This window comes from Eretmochelys imbricata, chromosome 2 (assembly GCF_965152235.1).
Source record: "Eretmochelys imbricata isolate rEreImb1 chromosome 2, rEreImb1.hap1, whole genome shotgun sequence".
In the NCBI taxonomy this organism is placed as follows: domain Eukaryota; kingdom Metazoa; phylum Chordata; order Testudines; family Cheloniidae; genus Eretmochelys; species Eretmochelys imbricata.
In genome coordinates this window covers 211,527,872-211,545,854 of record NC_135573.1, presented here as the reverse complement: position 1 = coordinate 211,545,854, position 17,983 = coordinate 211,527,872, and the positions used below count along the sequence as shown (strand labels likewise).

At 43.7% G+C, this 17,983-nt stretch overlaps 1 protein-coding gene across 1 annotated transcript; it reads right to left on the bottom strand.

Moving 5' to 3' along the window:
* Positions 1 to 2,604: 2,604 nt before the first annotated feature.
* Positions 2,605 to 11,553, bottom strand: POLR1F (RNA polymerase I subunit F). The gene is made up of 4 exons (XM_077811395.1): positions 10,702 to 11,553; positions 10,257 to 10,398; positions 5,475 to 5,683; positions 2,605 to 3,093 (listed from the first exon to the last, which is right to left on the bottom strand). Exons 1-4 carry the CDS (start codon positions 10,986 to 10,988, stop codon positions 2,700 to 2,702), a joined length of 1,032 nt encoding a protein of 343 aa, XP_077667521.1. The 5' UTR covers positions 10,989 to 11,553; the 3' UTR covers positions 2,605 to 2,699.
* Between the last annotated feature and the right edge of the window lie 6,430 nt (positions 11,554 to 17,983).

Genomic DNA, 17,983 nt, shown 5'->3' with positions numbered 1-17,983 from the left:
TCTACCATGCGTTCAAGGAGCATGAACAAATGGAACATGGGGATACATCTGTTTTGCAGGAACTAGCTAGCCTGTTAGCAGCAGATGTGCATGCAGACCTGAAATACATTGCAGAGAACTGCGGACACTTGGTGACAGTACTGGCTGTTTTGCAGTCCTAAAAACACCAAATACACAAAGTGTACAAAATATTCCTGGATTTAATTTCATGGCTGGAGCATCTTGCATCAACTTAAAATGCAAACAGATTTGCAGCTGCTCAGAGCACTGCTGATAAATGGAGACAGTACAAGCTAAAAAATAAACAACCAGCACTTAATTTTCTCTGTGCTGTTCGTGCACTGGATCCAAAATGAAGATTGTGAAACTGCAGTTAAAGCTGAGTGTATTTAGGGATTGTCAAAGACTTAATTTGGAGACGTTGAGAATCCCATTTACTCTGGATGGCTGTTGAAGATCATATTCCTAACCTGGCAAAACACGCAATGGTTCCCCTCCAACTGACTGTAAATTTAGCGGATGTGGAAAGAAGTTTCAGCAAACTCAGGGTTCTTTTCTCTGCTCAGCGCCAACGTCTGAAAGATGAAAATGTGGCTGGAATGCTGCAACTCTATTTTTAACAACCAGGACTAGCTCAAAGTGAGTGATATTAATATAAAAGTAATTTTTGCTTTTTTTCGGTTCATTTAAAAAATCCTGAAAAATATGGAATAGAGACACAGAAGTATTTAATTCTATTATGAGTGATGGCACCAGTAGGCTTTGAACTTGCTTAAAAATTGTAAATTTATCAATAAAACATTGTTCAAATATTGTTTTTTGGGAAACATTCTTTTTTTCCATTTTAATCATGGAAAAAACAGGATTTTTGTTTTTTATCAGAGAATTTTTGTTTTTTAATCATGGAGAACTAGGAATCCTGGTGATGAGTTACAATCTGATAAAACTGTCAGTCTCTCAGTGGAAGTCAGAGAAGGGCTACTAGGATGATCCGAGGAATGGAAAACTTGTCTTATGAAAGGAGACTCAGGGAGCTTGGCTTGTTTAGCCTAACTAAAAGAAGGCTGAGGGGAGATATGATTGCTCTCTATAAATATATCAGAGGGATAAATACCAGAGAGGGAGAGGAATTATTTAAACTCAGTACCAATGTGGACACAAGAACAAATGGATATAAACTGGCCACTAGGAAATTTAGATTAGAAATTAGACGAAGGTTTCTAACCATCAGAGGAGTGAAGTTTTGGAATAGCCTTCCGAGGGAAGTAGTGGGGGCAAAAGATCTATCTTGCTTTAAGATTAAACTCGATAAGTTTATGGAGGAGATGGTATGATGGGATAACATGGTTTTGGTAATTAAATATTCATGGTAAATAGGCCCAATGGCCTGTGATGGGTTTTAGATGGGGTAAGATCCAAGTTACCTGGGAAAGAATTTTCTGTAGTATCTGGCTGATGAATCTTGCCCATATGCTCAGGGTTTAGCTGATCGCCATATTTGGGGTCGGGAAGGAATTTTCCTCCAGGGCAGATTGGAAGAGGCCCTGGAGGTTTTTCGCCTTCCTCTGTAGCATGGGGCACGGGTCACTTGCTGGAGGATTCTCTGCTCCTTGAGGTCTTTAAACTACAATTTGAGGACTTCAATAGCACAGATATAGGTGTGAGGTTTTTTTTGTAGGAGTGGTGGGTGAAATTCTGTGGCCTGCGTTGTGCAGGAGGTCAGACTAGATGATCATAATGGTCCCTTCTGACCTAAATATCTATGAATCTATGAATCTATGAAGTCCAGTAAGATCTAATTAACAAGGAAATGGAACCATATAGTAACAAAATGAAGTGAACTGCACTATTGACACTAACAACCTAATTTCCCTCCTACCCCCAACACACCTGGAATACATGACCAATTCTCCAAATAGATGTTTTTCCATTTAGAGTAGCATACTGTAAATTTTGTTGCAAATGTTTCAGGTACTCCCTGGCATGCTTGTACACTCTGGAATTTAAGAGTCATCTTAAGCACTATGTTCTCACTGCACATTCATTAGAATCTAGCCCTTAAACCTCCTTTTTAGAAATCAGTTTGTTTGGAGACATTAAAAATACTAAATTTAAGGACTTAAAGCCTGCGTTTGAGTACCACGTTTAATTTCACTAACAAAAGAAACATGTTCTTGTAGTTAAGGCACTGACTACCACTCAAGACATCTGGTGCACCTCCCAGCTCTGCCAAACACTGTGTATCTCTTTGGGCAAGTCACTTAACCTCTGTACCTCATTTCCTCGTCTGTAAAACAGGAATACGTACTGCCTCTTTACCACGCTTTGTTTTATCTCTGGATAGGAGATGCCTCCTACTCTCCTTAAATACGTACAGAATCATAGGAAGGGATGTCAAGAGATCATCTAGTCCAGTCCCCTGCACTCATGGCAGGACTAAGTATTACCGAGACCATCCCAGAGAGGTGTTTGTCTAACCTGCTCTTAAATATATAATATGAGTATAGTATGAGTACGTATACACATTGCCTAGCATAAGGAGGCCTTGATCTTGGTTGGGACATTCAAGTGCTACTGTCATATAAATGAAAGTTGAAATACACAAACTGAAAATATGATTTTATTTGGAAGTTTATCAAATACTTCTGAAAGAAGATGACAATCTTACATTCAAGCAAGGGACTTTTGGACTCTTCAGTCTATTTGTCATTCCTTTCTCTTTTTGGCTTGGGGTCTTGTGACAATTGAGATAATTCACTGTCTCCATCTACATCACAGTGTTCTCTTTTCTTTCTCTTAACCTTTTTATGGTCACTTTGGTAACCACTACAGTCACTTCCATAAAATACAGGTTTCTGCTTTTCTTGCTTATGTTTTTTCTTCTTCTTTGGCTTTTTATCATAAAATCCATTTATTGTATCAGCATTTTGCTCTTCTGCATCTTCCACCACAGTAGTATCTGCATGGTCTGTAAGCTCTGTGTCATTTTCTAACTCACAATTCCTTCTGTCTCTTTTCTTGTGTTTTTTCTTTGGTATTTCATCTCTACTGTTCGTATCTTCAGTTACTGTTTCAAGATATTTGGATTGCATACTGTGAAGGAACATACAAAATAAGCAAGAGTTTACAGAATGAGATCTCTATAGGTATTTAATACATCATGATATGCTTTGCTGAAATGCAATAATTACATGGAGCACATAACTGAAGACTGGGAGTTGTGCTAAACCCACAGCAATTCAAATAGAAAAAAAGATTAGGGTCTTTTAATAACAAAAGGAACTTATGACCTGTTAATACATGTCCAATTTCCAATACTTGGTTAGTCTCTATTCTGTTAAAGAATTAGCATTAGTTCTTAAATTCCAGTTCCTCCGATTAGTATTATCTGTCACTTGGGTTCATTCTGATTATTTTTCCTTTTCATGTAGTTCTCCTCTATTCAGTATTCTATTAGGCAAGTACATGCCAGATTACTTAAGCACATAAATGAAGAGTATGTAAACAGCTGTAGTCTGACTACATAGATGATCAGTACTAGACAACACAGGACATGCTTAGTTCTTCAGACTCATGGGAATGCAGCTGAACTATCAAGATTTCATCCTCAAGGAATTTAATACACCTGACAAGTTATAACTTCTAGTGTTTTAGATCATGATTTCATTAGTCTAGTAGAGACCACTATACTTGTAAGATAAGGGAATAACCACATTGATGAAAACAATGAAATAACAAACAACCTTCAGAATCCAAACAACGGTTGCAAATATAGTCATGAAGATGAAAAAAGTAGCTGTCTCTAGGCAACTTCCACATATTCTGTCTAAAAAGCACCCACTGAAGTTGCGAAGTCAGATATTAAAAAAAAAAGTATTAATTCAAAATTGAACACCAAACTTCCCTGGCTCTGTAGCCAAGTAAGTTCTCGTATGAGTACAAATATTAAGCCATGGAAATCTGCTTGGGAATCTGGCTGAAAACACAATATTTACAGATGCTGACAGATTAGACTAGCTCTGATTGGTTTAGGTAAATGATTTATGACCATGATCCTGTGCTGGTTAAACCTGAAAACTCATACTGCACATAAATATTGTTTAAAAATGAATCTAGACGCTGAACAAGACATTCTATAACTGCATGCAGAGAGTGATATGCAAGTCAAGTTACTCACATTAAAAACCTTGATTTTAAAAAATATTTTATACATTTTGGATTAATCCACTTTAACACAAAAAGTCTCCAAAAACACACAAAAAAGTATATAATATAAATCATCAGAACCCCACGGATCTGAAATGGGGCCTGTGCTGTTTATCATATTCACAAGTGATCTGGAAAAGGGATGAACAGCGAGGTGGCAAAACTTGCAGATGATACCAAATTACTCAAGATAGTTATGTCCAAAGCTGACTGCAAAGGGACCTTACAAAACTGGGTAACTGTGCAACAAAATGGCAGATGAAATTCAATGCTTTTAAGTGCAAAGCAATGCACATTGGAAAACATAATCCCAGCTACACACAAAAAATGATGGGCTCTACATTAGCAGTTACCACTCATGGATAGTTCTCTGAAAACATCTGCTAAATGTGCAGCAACAGTCCAAAAAGCTAACAAAATGTTAGGAACCATTAGGAAAGGGATAGATAAGACAAAATATAATGCCACTATATAAATCCACGGTTTGCCCACACCTTGAATATCACATGAAGTTCTAGTTGCTCCATCTCAAAAAAATATACACATTAGATTTGGAAAAGATACAGAGGAAAGTGAGTAGGGGTATGGAACAGTTTCCATATGAGAAAATATTAGACCAACTGGAACTGTTCTGATTAGAAAAGCTGACTAAGAGCAGGATATAACAGAGGTCTATAAAATCATGAATGGTATGGAGAACATGAATAGGGAAATGTTATTTATCCCTTCACATAACACAAGAACCAGGGTCACCCAATTAACCAGGCAGCAGGTTTAACATGCAAGGAAGTACTTCACACAATGTACAGTCAGCCTGTGGAACTTATTGTCAGGGGATGTTGTGAAGACCAGAAATATAACTGGGTTTAAAAAAAAGAATTAGATAAGGTTGTCCTTCAATGACTATTAGTCAAGATGCTCCGGGATACAACTCTGCCCTTCAGGTGTCCTTAAACCTCCAAGTGCCAGAAGCTGGGAGTGGACAACAGGGGATAGATCACTCAAAATTGTCCGGTTCCGTTCATTCCCTCAAAAGCATCTGTCACTGGCCCCTGTCAGACAGGGCAGTGGGATAGACCGACCATTGGTCTGACCCTATATGGACTTTATTAGCAGATTTTTAAATCTGACTTAAAATATAATATTCATAGCTATACGGGGAGAAAAAATCAGAGTTAATGCAAGACACTGATTTTAAGTATTATGTTTTTAAATAAATCCACTAAATCAGCTCAGTTTGAAAAAAATCCTTTAATATAGCACTGTACCTGTCTTTATTCAGTCTCCCCCGAATGAAGAATACTCCAGCAGCGTCAGAATCTAAATGCAACACTTCAAATTCCAGTTTATCTCCTATTTTTAAACCAAGGTCTTGCCACTGGATAGCTGACATTCGATCAGGTTTAGGGATTGAAGCATTGAAACACCCATGTATCAGACAGCCAATATGACTTGGGGCCACTTTATTGATCACACCCTGAAAGAAGAAAAGAAAACCATGTAAGAAAGACTATACTACATTTAAGGGCCACAACCTGTAAGAGACCTTCATTCCTCCACATACTGTAAATTTGTCTGTAGATTCTTGTACATAAGAAAGTTTACACATACAAATCTACACCATCAAATGCATGGCAAATGGGTTTAGCACTTGTACAAATGGAAATCACATTTTAAAAATTGTTGCTAAGTCTTTCAAATTAAAAATAAAGGATTAGGCCACTTCTACACTAGCACTTGTGTCAGCAGAACTTGTGTCGCCCAGGGATGTGAAAGCCCGAGTGACAAGTTTCACCAACAGAACCACCGGTGTGGACAGTGCTATGCTGGTGGGAGATGCTCTCGTGCCGACACAGCTACTACACTCATTGAGCTGGTTTTATGATGTCGACGGGAGAGCTCTCTCCTTCAGCATAATGCGGCTGCATGAGCGCTCTTTCAAATAGTCTACATGCTTTTTTGAGGTGTGTGGAGGGGAAAGGCATATATACAATTTGTTAAGAGAATTTTAAATGTTCTATTTCCATAAATAGCACTATTACTATTGGTGTTCTATTTGACATTCTAACACTTATTTTTCACCTTCAGGCCCACTAAGTCTCTAGATCCGTGGTTCTCCTCCGGCTGTAGGCTGCTTGTGGCCCAATCAGCACACAGTTGCGGCCCATGTGACATTGTCAGGGCTGTAAGTAGGGCAGGAGGGGCACCTGCCCTAGGCACAGAGCATGCAGGAAGTGCAAAAAATGGGGCGGTGCAGAATCAGGTCCAATATCACCCCCCACCAGCAGGATCAGGCTGAGCAGCATCAGCTCCCTTCCCCCCAGCAGAACCCAGCAGCATCAGCAGGAGGTCACGGTGCTCAATGCCCCTGCACGATTGCAGCTCCAGTGAACCCGGCACTAGGAGTGCAGTGGCAAGCAGGTATGGCAGGCTGAGCTACATACAGCCAAAATAGAAGGCCAGCAGGCACGGAGAGGAAGTTGCAGGGGGCTAGGCCTGCGGGGAGCAGGGATGCAGCCAGGGCATGGGCGGCAGATTCTAGGTGGAAGGACTGGTGGTATAGGACGGTCCCTCGATGGGGGACTAGATGCTAGAGGGGCAGTCTCTGAGGACTGGATGCTGGGGGGACAGTTGCAGGGAGGTTGGGTGATGGGGGTGCAGTCCCTGACTGGGGGAGCACCCTACACTCTCTCCATCTTTGCAGACAGAGTCCGCACCCATGGTCTCTGGGCACTCAGCACAGTTGCACCGCTACCCTTACTCTAAATTAATTTTAGCAGTTAATGTTTTGACTTATTTTGCTAATTTAAAATGATCTTAGTGGACATTTGCCACTGTTGAAATGAAAGCTACTACATTGATTTGAATCGTATTGCTGTCATAACTCAAATACTAACCTTTTTTTTTTTTTTTTTTTTAAAAGATGTACAGGTAGTAAATATATTGTGTGGATGGGGCCCACATAACACACAGAAAGCTGCATATGTAGCTCTCAGTGGTAAATAGGTTGAGAACTGCTGCTCTAGATAGTCTCTCCACAGATACGTACAGCGGCCTGAGAGCACAATTTTTCCTAGAGTAGACTTTAATCAAAAATTGCCAAAGCTGGAACAGAATGTTAATATATTAAACTACTGTGTCTAAAAATGCAATGTGTCAATGTGAGTAGGCCAATATTCTGACCTAGTTTTTTGAATTCTGAAGCTTGCAAGCATTCACACAGAGGTATGTTTGTGTTAAAGTTCTTAGGAGATCCATATGCCTACTCTTTATTTTGAAATGCTCAGGAGCAAAAATTCTACGTTTCGTTCTTTTCTGCAAAGAGAACAGAATCACAATAGAGAGCACTTCATAACCACAAATACTTGTGCCTATGATTATTGGAGAAGACTCTGTATTACTTTAGAATCATAGAATATCAGGGTTGGAAGGGACCCCTGAAGGTCATCTAGTCCAACCCCCTGCTCAAAGCAGGACCAATTCCCAGTTAAATCATCCCAGCCAGGGCTTTGTCAAGCCTGACCTTAAAAACCTCTAAGGAAGGAGATTCTACCACCTCCCTAGGTAACGCATTCCAGTGTTTCACCACCCTCTTAGTGAAAAAGTTTTTCCTAATATCCAATCTAAACCTCCCCCACTGCAACTTGAGACCATTACTCCTCGTTCTGTCATCTGCTACCATTGAGAACAGTCTAGAGCCATCCTCTTTGGAACCCCCTTTCAGGTAGTTGAAAGCAGCTATCAAATCCCCCCTCATTCTTCTCTTCTGCAGGCTAAACAATCCCAGCTCCCTCAGCCTCTCCTCATAAGTCATGTGTTCTAGATCCCTAATCATTTTTGTTGCCCTTCGCTGGACTCTCTCCAATTTATCCACATCCTTCTTGTAGTGTGGGGCCCAAAACTGGACACACTACTCCAGATGAGGCCTCACCAATGTCGAATAGAGGGGAACGATCACGTCCCTCGATCTGCTGGCAATGCCCCTACTTATACATCCCAAAATGCCATTGGCCTTCTTGGCAACAAGGGCACACTGCTGACTCATATCCAGCTTCTCGTCCACTGTCACCCCTAGGTCCTTTTCCGCAGAACTGCTGCCTAGCCATTCGGTCCCTAGTCTGTAGCAGTGCATTGGATTCTTCCATCCTAAGTGCAGGACCCTGCACTTATCCTTATTGAACCTCATCAGATTTCTTTTGGCCCAATCCTCCAATTTGTCTAGGTCCTTCTGTATCCTATCCCTCCCCTCCAGCGTATCTACCAATCCTCCCAGTTTAGTATCATCCGCAAATTTGCTGAGAGTGCAATCCACACCATCCTCCAGATCATTTATGAAGATATTGAACAAGGTATAAGCCTGTACCCGTACCAGGTTACCAGCCCTTCTTTGGGAGGAAAAACACACCTACAGTTGAGAGAGAAGGTGGGTGAAGTAATATGTTTTATTGGACCAATTTCTGTTGGAGAGAGAGACAAGCTTTTGAGCTACACAGAGGCCAGGTCTACAGTACAGACTTATATCGATAAAACGACGTCACTCAGGGGTTTGAAAAATCTACACACGAGTGACATAGTTATACCGACCTAACCCCCAATGTAGACAGCGCTATATTGACAGGAGAGCTTCTCCCATCGACATAGCTACCACCTCTCGCAGAGGTGGATTAACTATGACGGAAGAAGCTTTCCCCATTGGCTTAGGAGCATCTTCACTTAAGCGCTACAGCGGTGCAGCTGCATCAGTGCAGCATTTTAAGTGTATACCCGCCCAGAGCTCTTCTTCAAATCTAGGAAAGATATCAACAGTGTCACAGCTAAATACAAGATTGAACCGATAGTGTAGCATAAGTAGTTAGCATGTATCCTAAGGGACCATTCAATGCAAAGTGGCCCATTAACGCCCTTGCAGTCATAGGACAAAAAAAGAGGTTAGTGGATTACAGACAGCTGTAATAAACCATAAATCCAGTATCTTTATTAAGAGCATGATTTTTAGTGTCTAGCAAAGTTATGAATTTAAGCTCCTAGGTTTGTCTGTTGAAAGTATTATGCAGATTTCCTCTGCGGATGAGGACTGATGGGTCACATATAGAGGGACTGAAAAGTGTTCAGCCACAGGCGATACAGTGTTTGTGTCTTATGTTCCTGTATGAGAGCATAGTGATTGTCTGGTTTCACCCACATAGTTGTTAGTGGGCATTTAGTGCACTGGGTGAGGTACATGGCCTGTTATGACAGACACGAGTAGGACCATGGATCTTTAAAGGTGGGCTGTGCAGTGTTGATCCCGGTAGCAGTGGAGATAAGTCTGCCAGTTTTGCACCTGTTGTTCTGGCAGTGCTTGGTGCAGCTTTGAGTTGGTTTGTCCTGGTCTATGGGGGCCTTGCTTCTGATGATGAGCATGGAGCAGTCTGAAGGCCAGAAGAGGAGATTCAGGAAAGATTTCTTTCAGGATGGGGTCCGTACAACATACATTTCAAGATCCATGGGTCTTACAGATGTCTATCACAACTACTTATGCTAAACTGTTTAATCTTGCATTTAGCCGTGACACTAAACACCTCCCCCTCCCCTCCCGCCAAATAGTTATGTAGCTTGAAAGCTAGTCTCTCACCAGCAGAAGTTGATTCAAAAACAATACGGCCTCACTCACCTTGTCGCTCTAATACCGTGGGGCCGACACTGCTACAACAACATTATACCTACAGTTGATAAATTAGCAGGAAAAACAGATTCAGTAACAGAGATAAGGTAAAAAGGAGGACTTGTGGCACCTTAGAGACTACCAGACTATAAGTTTTCATGAGCTACAACTAGCTCACAAAAGCTTATGCTCAAATAAATGTGTTAGTCTTTAAGGTGCCACAAGTCCTCCTTTTCTTTTTGCGGATACAGACTAACACAGCAGCTACTCTAAAACCAGAGATAAGGTAGTTCAGTATTTGTCTACTAACTGTAACAGTACCTATTTAAATTCAGTTGTTCAATCTACTTAGTAGCTAAGCTTCACTTACTACAAAATACAATAAAACTTAAGTATTTTTACATACCACAAGCTTTTTTCCTTTCTTGGGAGTGAAAATGACAAAATCTGCTTCAATGTTAAAATGGATGAATCCTTGGTCATCATAAATATCACCTAATTCACCCACTACTCTGATGTTATCGTAAGCCACTGGCACACCGCTGAGGCTACACAGGGAGAGGAAAGACCAGGTGTTATAGCACGAAACTTGATGGGGGGGTGGGGGGGAAGAGAGGGGGACGAAGGAAATTCCTCCACGTTTAGGTCTATGCCCCGCTGGGGCTGTGAGGGGGTTGCTGCTGAGGCTGGCGAGGGAGGGCTCCGCCACACGGGGCCCGTAGTGGAAGGGCGAGAACGCGCGTGGCGTGGAGACCAGGTGGCGCTCACGCCGCGGCGGCGGGGGGGCGGGGCTTGCTCCGTCTCTGAGCGCTCGGTGGGGGAGGGCAAGGGCTGGTACCCGCGGGCCGCACCTCTCCGAATATCTCAGCAGCTCGCCGTCGAGCTGCTCGCGGATCCCGGTGCGCTTCCGGTTCAGGTAGCGCGGCGCCAGCGCGATGTGTCTCCGATGCGGCGCCGCCACCAGGCACGAGTAGCGGCTCCGCACCAGGCGGCAGGCGGCCGCGAAGGACGGGATCTCCGGGCAGGGCAGCGGCCGGGCCGCCGAGTGCGGCAGCTCCACGGTGGTCCCCAGGTTGCCGCCACAACTGTCCGCTACGCTCCGGACTGCAACCGTCCCCCGGCTGTGGAGCGCGCACATGATTCACTCTGGCGCTCCTTGACGACGTCACACGCGAGCCCTCCTGGAGGGGAAGTGACGTTTCACGTCGCAACTAAGGGTTGAGCGGGGCAGCCATCTTGTGTGGATTCCCCGCTGCAGTTGTGTCGATGTGTAGCACGTTCCGGCTGTAGGTTACATTAGACACTTGCGCAGGGCACCGTCCCAAGGTGGGCGGAGCGAGCGGAAGCTTTGTCATCTGGGGCCACGTAGGGGCGGGTCCCGGAGATGCCCTGGTCAGTCACACGGACCCCAGGCTAGCCATCCCGATCCGTTGCCGCCTGATTCCTGTGCGCGCGCCACGAAGTCTCGAGTGAAACCGCGCGCGCCTAAGCGACGTTCCCCGGCATCCCGCGCAAGCGCTGGGCGGAGCGAGCCTGAGGAACGCGTGATACCAGCCCCGCGCACTCTGGTCGCTGCCCCGCCCCTGCGGTGGCCGGCCGCGTGAATTCCCCGCGCGGGTGCAGGACCCAGCGGATCCGCGCTCGTGGCGCTGCGCCTTGTGGCGGGGGGGGCGGCGGGGCTGGGGGGGTACCTCGCTCCCGGCCAATCCGCCCTGCTCAGCCCCGCGTCTCTCTCCCGGGGCAAATGGGGCGGGCAGCCCCCACGGAGATACGTCAGGCGGGCGCCGCAGCTTGCAGCAGCGCCACCTGCCTCCTGCGCGGGGCCGGGGACGCGCTGCGCCCAGCGATTCTCCGCGAACCAAGGCTGCCCTGCAGCGCTGCCGCCACAGCCCCCCGTCCCCGAGCTAGCCGCGCTGCGGGGCCTGGAGAGCAAGGGCTGGAGGCGCTGCCAGCCACTCCACGCCGCCCGGCCTCCCTGCCCTTTCCTGCCAGCCCTGGCCACTGGCCGGGGTACTGGGCTAGCTGGACCATTGGTCTGACCCGGGGTGGCCGGTCTTATGCTCTTAACTGCAGAGCTCTGGCTTGGGACAGATTTCCCACCCCGTGTGAAATCCTTAGCGCGACCTCATCCCCACTGTAGCCACAGCTAGGTGGAGGGATCCCTATGGCAGAATCCTTCTGTCAGCCACCTAGCTACCGCCTCTCAAGGGGGTGGATTTACTACAGTAGTGGAAAAACCTCTTTTGCCTCTGAGGTGTCCACAGCAGCAGCACTGCACTTATGCCATTGTAGCACAGTGTAGATGTACCTAGAGATTCACAAGTTTTTTCTTATTTTCAGAACTGTAAATAAAAAGGTACTGTAAGAGTAGTATGCCCCACCTGTGGGGTCTGGCCCACTGACGGTATGCTGTAAATCCACTGAGCATTTTTAAAAATTAGGGCTTGGCTACACTTGCAGGTTTAGAGTGCTGGGAGTTAGACCAGCCTTCGGAGACCGCAGCAGGGAAAATGCTGCTGAGTGTTTACACTGTCAGCTTCACACGCACTGGCGTGGCCACATTAGCAGCTCTTGCAATGCCACAAAGAGCAGTGCATTGTGGTAGCTATCCCAGTGTGCAAGTTGCTGCAGCGTGCTTTTCAAATGGGGGAAGTGGGGGAGTGTGACGGAGTGTGTTGTGTGTATGTGGGGGGAGAGATAGTGTTTTGGGGAGCAGAGAGTGTGTCAGCATGCTGTTTTGTAAGTTCAGACAGCAGCAGACCCCCCCCTGCCTCTCTCTCTCACACACACTCACAGCAGCATCATTCCAGAGTAATGGTTTGCTTTGTCCCGGAGCAGATAAGCATGCGGATGTCAGAAATGGAGCTTTGAAAGGGGATATCCACATGCCTGCAGCCCAGTTCAAAACAATGACAAGAGTGGTCACTTGACATCAGGGGATTATGGGAGGTTTCTGGAGGCCAATCACAGTGCAGAATGCAACACGTCGTCCACATTGACACCCAGGGGTTTCAGCTGGGGCGCAGCAAGCTTTATGCTTCTCATGGAGGTGGATTACCAGGAGCACTCCAGCTGCAGAGTCCAGGCACTCTAAGTGCCTTGCCAGTGTGGACACCTCAGGAGTTAGGGCACCTGGGGCTGATTTAATGCGCTCTAACTTGCAAATGTAGCCAAGCCCTGAATCTACAGGAGTCTTGTTCCTGTGGCTTCATCTTTACAGCTGTGCCATAGACTGCAGTTTGACGGAGAGAGACAGAGATCAATTGTTCATGTCCTGATGATGCTCTTGGAGGATGGGAATTCCCTTAATTACTTAAAATCAGTTAGTACTTGAAGAGAAAATTAAACCAAAGTTCTGGGGTATTTAAGGCTGTTACCAAATGAGTGATATTGGTTGGCCTGAAAATAATGAAGGCTAGTGGCCCTGTCATACATTCCTTTTCTACCCCCATTGCTTTACTTACCTTTAATTTGATCTAACCTAATAACAAAACATTTTAATTTCAAGTGTACAGATTTCCAGTTTGGGAGCCACACTGAAACTATTTGTTGGCCTTACTTTAGTATCCCCTTCCTTACAAACAAATAGCATTCCATGCACTAAGAATTATAGCAATAGTGGTCAGCATTACTTTAATAAAAGTTATGGGAAGGAATCAGGTTTAATACATAGCTAAGAAGAACCAAAGAAAGTGTAACTGAGGGTGGGATCCACAAAAGTACTTAGGTTCCTAATTCCTGTTTATAGGCTCAATTGTGATCTACAGAGCTCCTTTACAGTAAAAGTTCCCCAGGTGCAGTCTAGGAGTTGACTATTTCCTGCCTAAGCCTCAAAGGAATTTGCAAAGCATTGGAAGATAGGCATTCAAACATCTGAGTTGTATGCAAGGCCCCCTCTGGTAGACTGCCTCTAAGCACACCTACTGGATTGGGCCCAGTATCTCCAATTTCACACAAAACAGTTGGCAAGGGGAGTGCAAGAAGGACCTCTCTTACAACCTTTACGCAGTGGTTAGTGTATTTCACCCACTATGTGGAAGTCTCCCCTCCACCTGGTGAGAAGAAGTGATGTGGACAGGACTCTGCTACCTCTCACAGGAATTCCCTTACTACTATGCTCTAGTGTCATTCTATTGGTCTCTCTGGCCCAATTAATATTTATTTATTCTGTTGAATTAAACAGGAACAACTCCAGTAGGAGGACTGAGGGAAACATGTCAGAATGTTCTATAGTCCAGTTTGATACTCATCAAAGAGAGATTTCAGAGTAACAGCCGTGTTAGTCTGTATTCGCAAAAAGAAAAGGAGTACTTGTGGCACCTTAGAGACTAACCAATTTATTTGAGCATGAGCTTTCGTGAGCTACAATCCTTCAAATCCCTTCATCTGGCAGAGAAGGGACTTAGAATCCCTTCTAAGTGTTGGAAGGGACCTCAGGAGGTCATATAGTCCAACCCCCTGCTCAAAGTAGGACCAATCCCCATTTTTTGTCCCAGATCCCTAAATGGCCTCCTCAATGGGTTGAACTCAAAATTCTGGGTTTAGCAGGCCAATGCTCAAACCACTGAGCTATCTCTCCCTTCCCTCCCCTGCCCCCACTTGAACTGGTATGTCCCATAGTATGTCTCCACATCATTTTGGAGTCTATGCGACCAAGCTTCTGAGCCTGGCTCAACGGACTCAGCCTGGCAGAGCTCATGCTAGCACTCTAAAAATAGTGCTTTTGAAGTTGTGGCTCAGGGTAAGGAGAGGGGTTGGCTATTTGCTACATTTCACATTAACAGCAACTTGAATTTGAGATTCCATTGCCATTGACTTAGTTTAATTTGTACACGAAACAGGTAATTCTTTAACATTTATTAAATTCACATTAAAATTAAAGGAGGAGGGAGGAAAAACACATTTAAAACTCAAAAACGGGGGACAGCTGCACGGCTGGGCACTCAAAAAAAGATCATCAGAGCAAGCTGCAGAGGCCTTCATAAGCACAGAGTCTGATGACAAACTGGGAGCAGGGAAACAACCAACAACCCAATCGTTTTGTCCAGAATAAGAGTAATAAAAGAGACCTACTCTAAACACAAGGTGGCACCTTTTTAACTAAAGATGTGATTTAGAAAAATAGTTAAACTGGGCATTCTTATTCAATGTAAATCCTTATATAAAACTACAAGCATTGCATCATTAGAACACTTTTACTGGGTGAACATAAGATAAAGGTAGGACAATGTTAACTTTCAACAGGGCATCACAGGTGAAACGGACAATATACCTTGACATGCTTTATTACTACTAAAGATGTATGAGTATGAAAGAACTTGACATAAATATATGACTTTCAGATGTTAGGTTGAATTGGCAGGGCTGACAGGAAAAATGTTTTTATCTATAACAAACTAGTTTGATCTGTAATTACAGAAAATAAACACAGAACTCCCTTGGGCCATTTTTATGGAGTCTCTTCAAGGTAGAACTGCATTTGAAATATACATGAGGTTGCTCAGTAAAAAGGATTAAACACATATAGCTAAAATCACAGATGAACACTGCCATAAATTATTATTTTTAAACTAATAAAATGCATGGCTTCTTGGTCTGACATTTGAGAGGAAACTTGAAATGATTACTAATTATATAAAGTAATACAAAGAAAACATGAAATGACATTTAGAAAAACATTTTTCTAATAGAAACCTGATTTTAAAAAAGGTATAAATTTCAGTAAGAGAATACATTAAACATTTATGTGCAATTAGGTTTCATTGTGATAACCAAATATATCAAATGCAATTCAATAATATATCACCAGATGGCATAACAGAGCCTTGATGCTATTAAGCATAATTCTCAATAAAGAATAGTAACTGAAAACAGCAGGGTAGGCTAAAAATCTGAACTAGAATACAACACTCAAGTTACAGTCCTGTTTTCTCAGTGATTGCTGTGCCAATTTTTAATAGTTAGGAAAAGACTGTTACAGAAAACATAGGGAAAAAATGGGATAAGACAGTAATTACCTTACATTTTTTCAGTTAATAGTTTTACATGATTTGTATTGGCAATTATGATGTCTGGGATGGGCATTTCCTGGCATTTAATAACTGGCTGGATTTGCCTTTGGCCCTCCATTCTCCTAGGGGGTCATTAAATGCTAGGAAATGGCTGATCTGGAGGTCATTATTGCCTAAATTATTAATCACTTTTTTGGAAATAAAAATAATACAAAAATAAAACCTATCCAAGCAGTTCTCTTTTATCTGTCTTTAAACCCATGTACTCAAGAGACCCTTCCTTAAGCTGATAGATAATGAGCTACTGCTTTGATTCCATGTTGGCTTTTAAAATCCTAAGGCACTGGTTTTGAAAATGTAGTCGTGAAGCACACAGTGTGATCTGTGGAGAACTGGCTGGTCAGATGATGCTAACACTTCTTGTTTCCAGATGTTAAATCATAGTAAAAGTAGTTGAAACTACATTAAATGATTTGAAAACATTACTTTTCTATGTAAACGATTGCTGTAATTCCCACAGAGATGTCAGTGGGACATGATTATAGATGAGAGGGGAGATAGCCCACACAGTTGTAAACAGGACAGGAGATGATCCACAAGACACTCTCTCTATTAGTTGGGGTCCACACTGTGAGAAACTTTGAGCATATCTGCTCTGAGGCTTTTAAAGAAGTAAAAGTATTGAAAATGATAAGATTGAAGGATCAAAGATAGCCCTCTCAGAAGAGCCTGCTGCGATTAATTTTTATTGAAAAAAATGTTTTGTCATTTTTGCAAACCCATTTCCTGGCTCAGCGTGCTTACTGTATGGAGATGACTGGTCTGGTTCTAATTGAAAATAACACCCAATCCTTCTGAAGAGGCGCAGCCTGAACATGCGAAGTGCTGAGCACCCTTGGGGAGATGCTGAGTGCTTTCAACTTGCACTGACTTCTCATACTTCCATGGAACGCTCATTACGTCGCAGGATCAGGCCCATTGTAGCTTTGTTTAAAGAATTTGGAGAATAGCCAGTGAGGCTAGCTGTTTGACACCCATTAAGGATCCAGCCCAAGAGCCCATTTATTATATTTTACGGGGGTTCTCAAACTTCGTTGCACTGCGACCCCCTTCTGACAACAAAAATTACTTCACAACCCCAGGCAGGGGGACTGAAGCCTGAGCTTGCCCAAGCCCCACTGCCCTGGGTGGGGAGGTCAAAGTCCGAGCCCCACCGCTCCGGGCAGGAAGGCCAAAGCTGAAGCTCAAGGGCTTCAGCCCCAGGCAGGAACCTGCAACCTGAATCCTGCTGCCCCCGGTTGAAGCCCTTGGGTTTTGGCTTTGGCCCTGGACAGTGTGGCTCGAGCTTCAGCCCCGGGCCCCAGTAAGTCTAAGCCAGCCATAGCGACCCCGTTCAAAGGTCATGACCCACAGTTTGAGAACTGCTCAATTATAATGTTCTATAATTCGTCATTTATCTTTTGCTCCTCTTATTTCTCTTTCTCTGTAGTTTCTTCTATGCAATTTAATTATCAAAAGAATTGCACCTGTGGATCAGTGCAAAATTTATCTTTTGTGATGAATAGAAAAACACTCACATTTAGAGCCTGAACCTAATATCCTTATTCATACAACACTCCTGTTGAAGCCATAGAGGTTTTACCTAAGCACAGAAGGATCTGGCCAGTAATATTACTTTACTTTTTCTGTTTCTCTCACTATTTTTCATTACTTAATAGGCACGGGCCATATATTTGGCCAATAGACATGGCCCTTAACCCAAGAAGCTTGCCATCTAAGCATGATATTTCCAAAAAAGTCATTAACTGTAATGGAAGATATTTGTCTAAATTCCTTAGGCTGCTTTTTGCACTGTTGTAGTGGTTTGTCCTGTGACTGCAGAGGTGTTAATGGGCCACTTTACCTTTAACGGTCCCTTAGAATGTGTGCTAACTTCTTATGCTAAACAATCACAGAATCATAGAATCATAGAATATCAGGGTTGGAAGGGACCTCAGGAGGTCATCTAGTCCAACCCCCTGCTCAAAGCAGGACCAATTCCCAACTAAATTCATCCCAGCCAGGGCTTTGTCAAGCTTGACCTTAAAAACTTCTAGGGAAGGAGATTCCACCACCTCCCTAG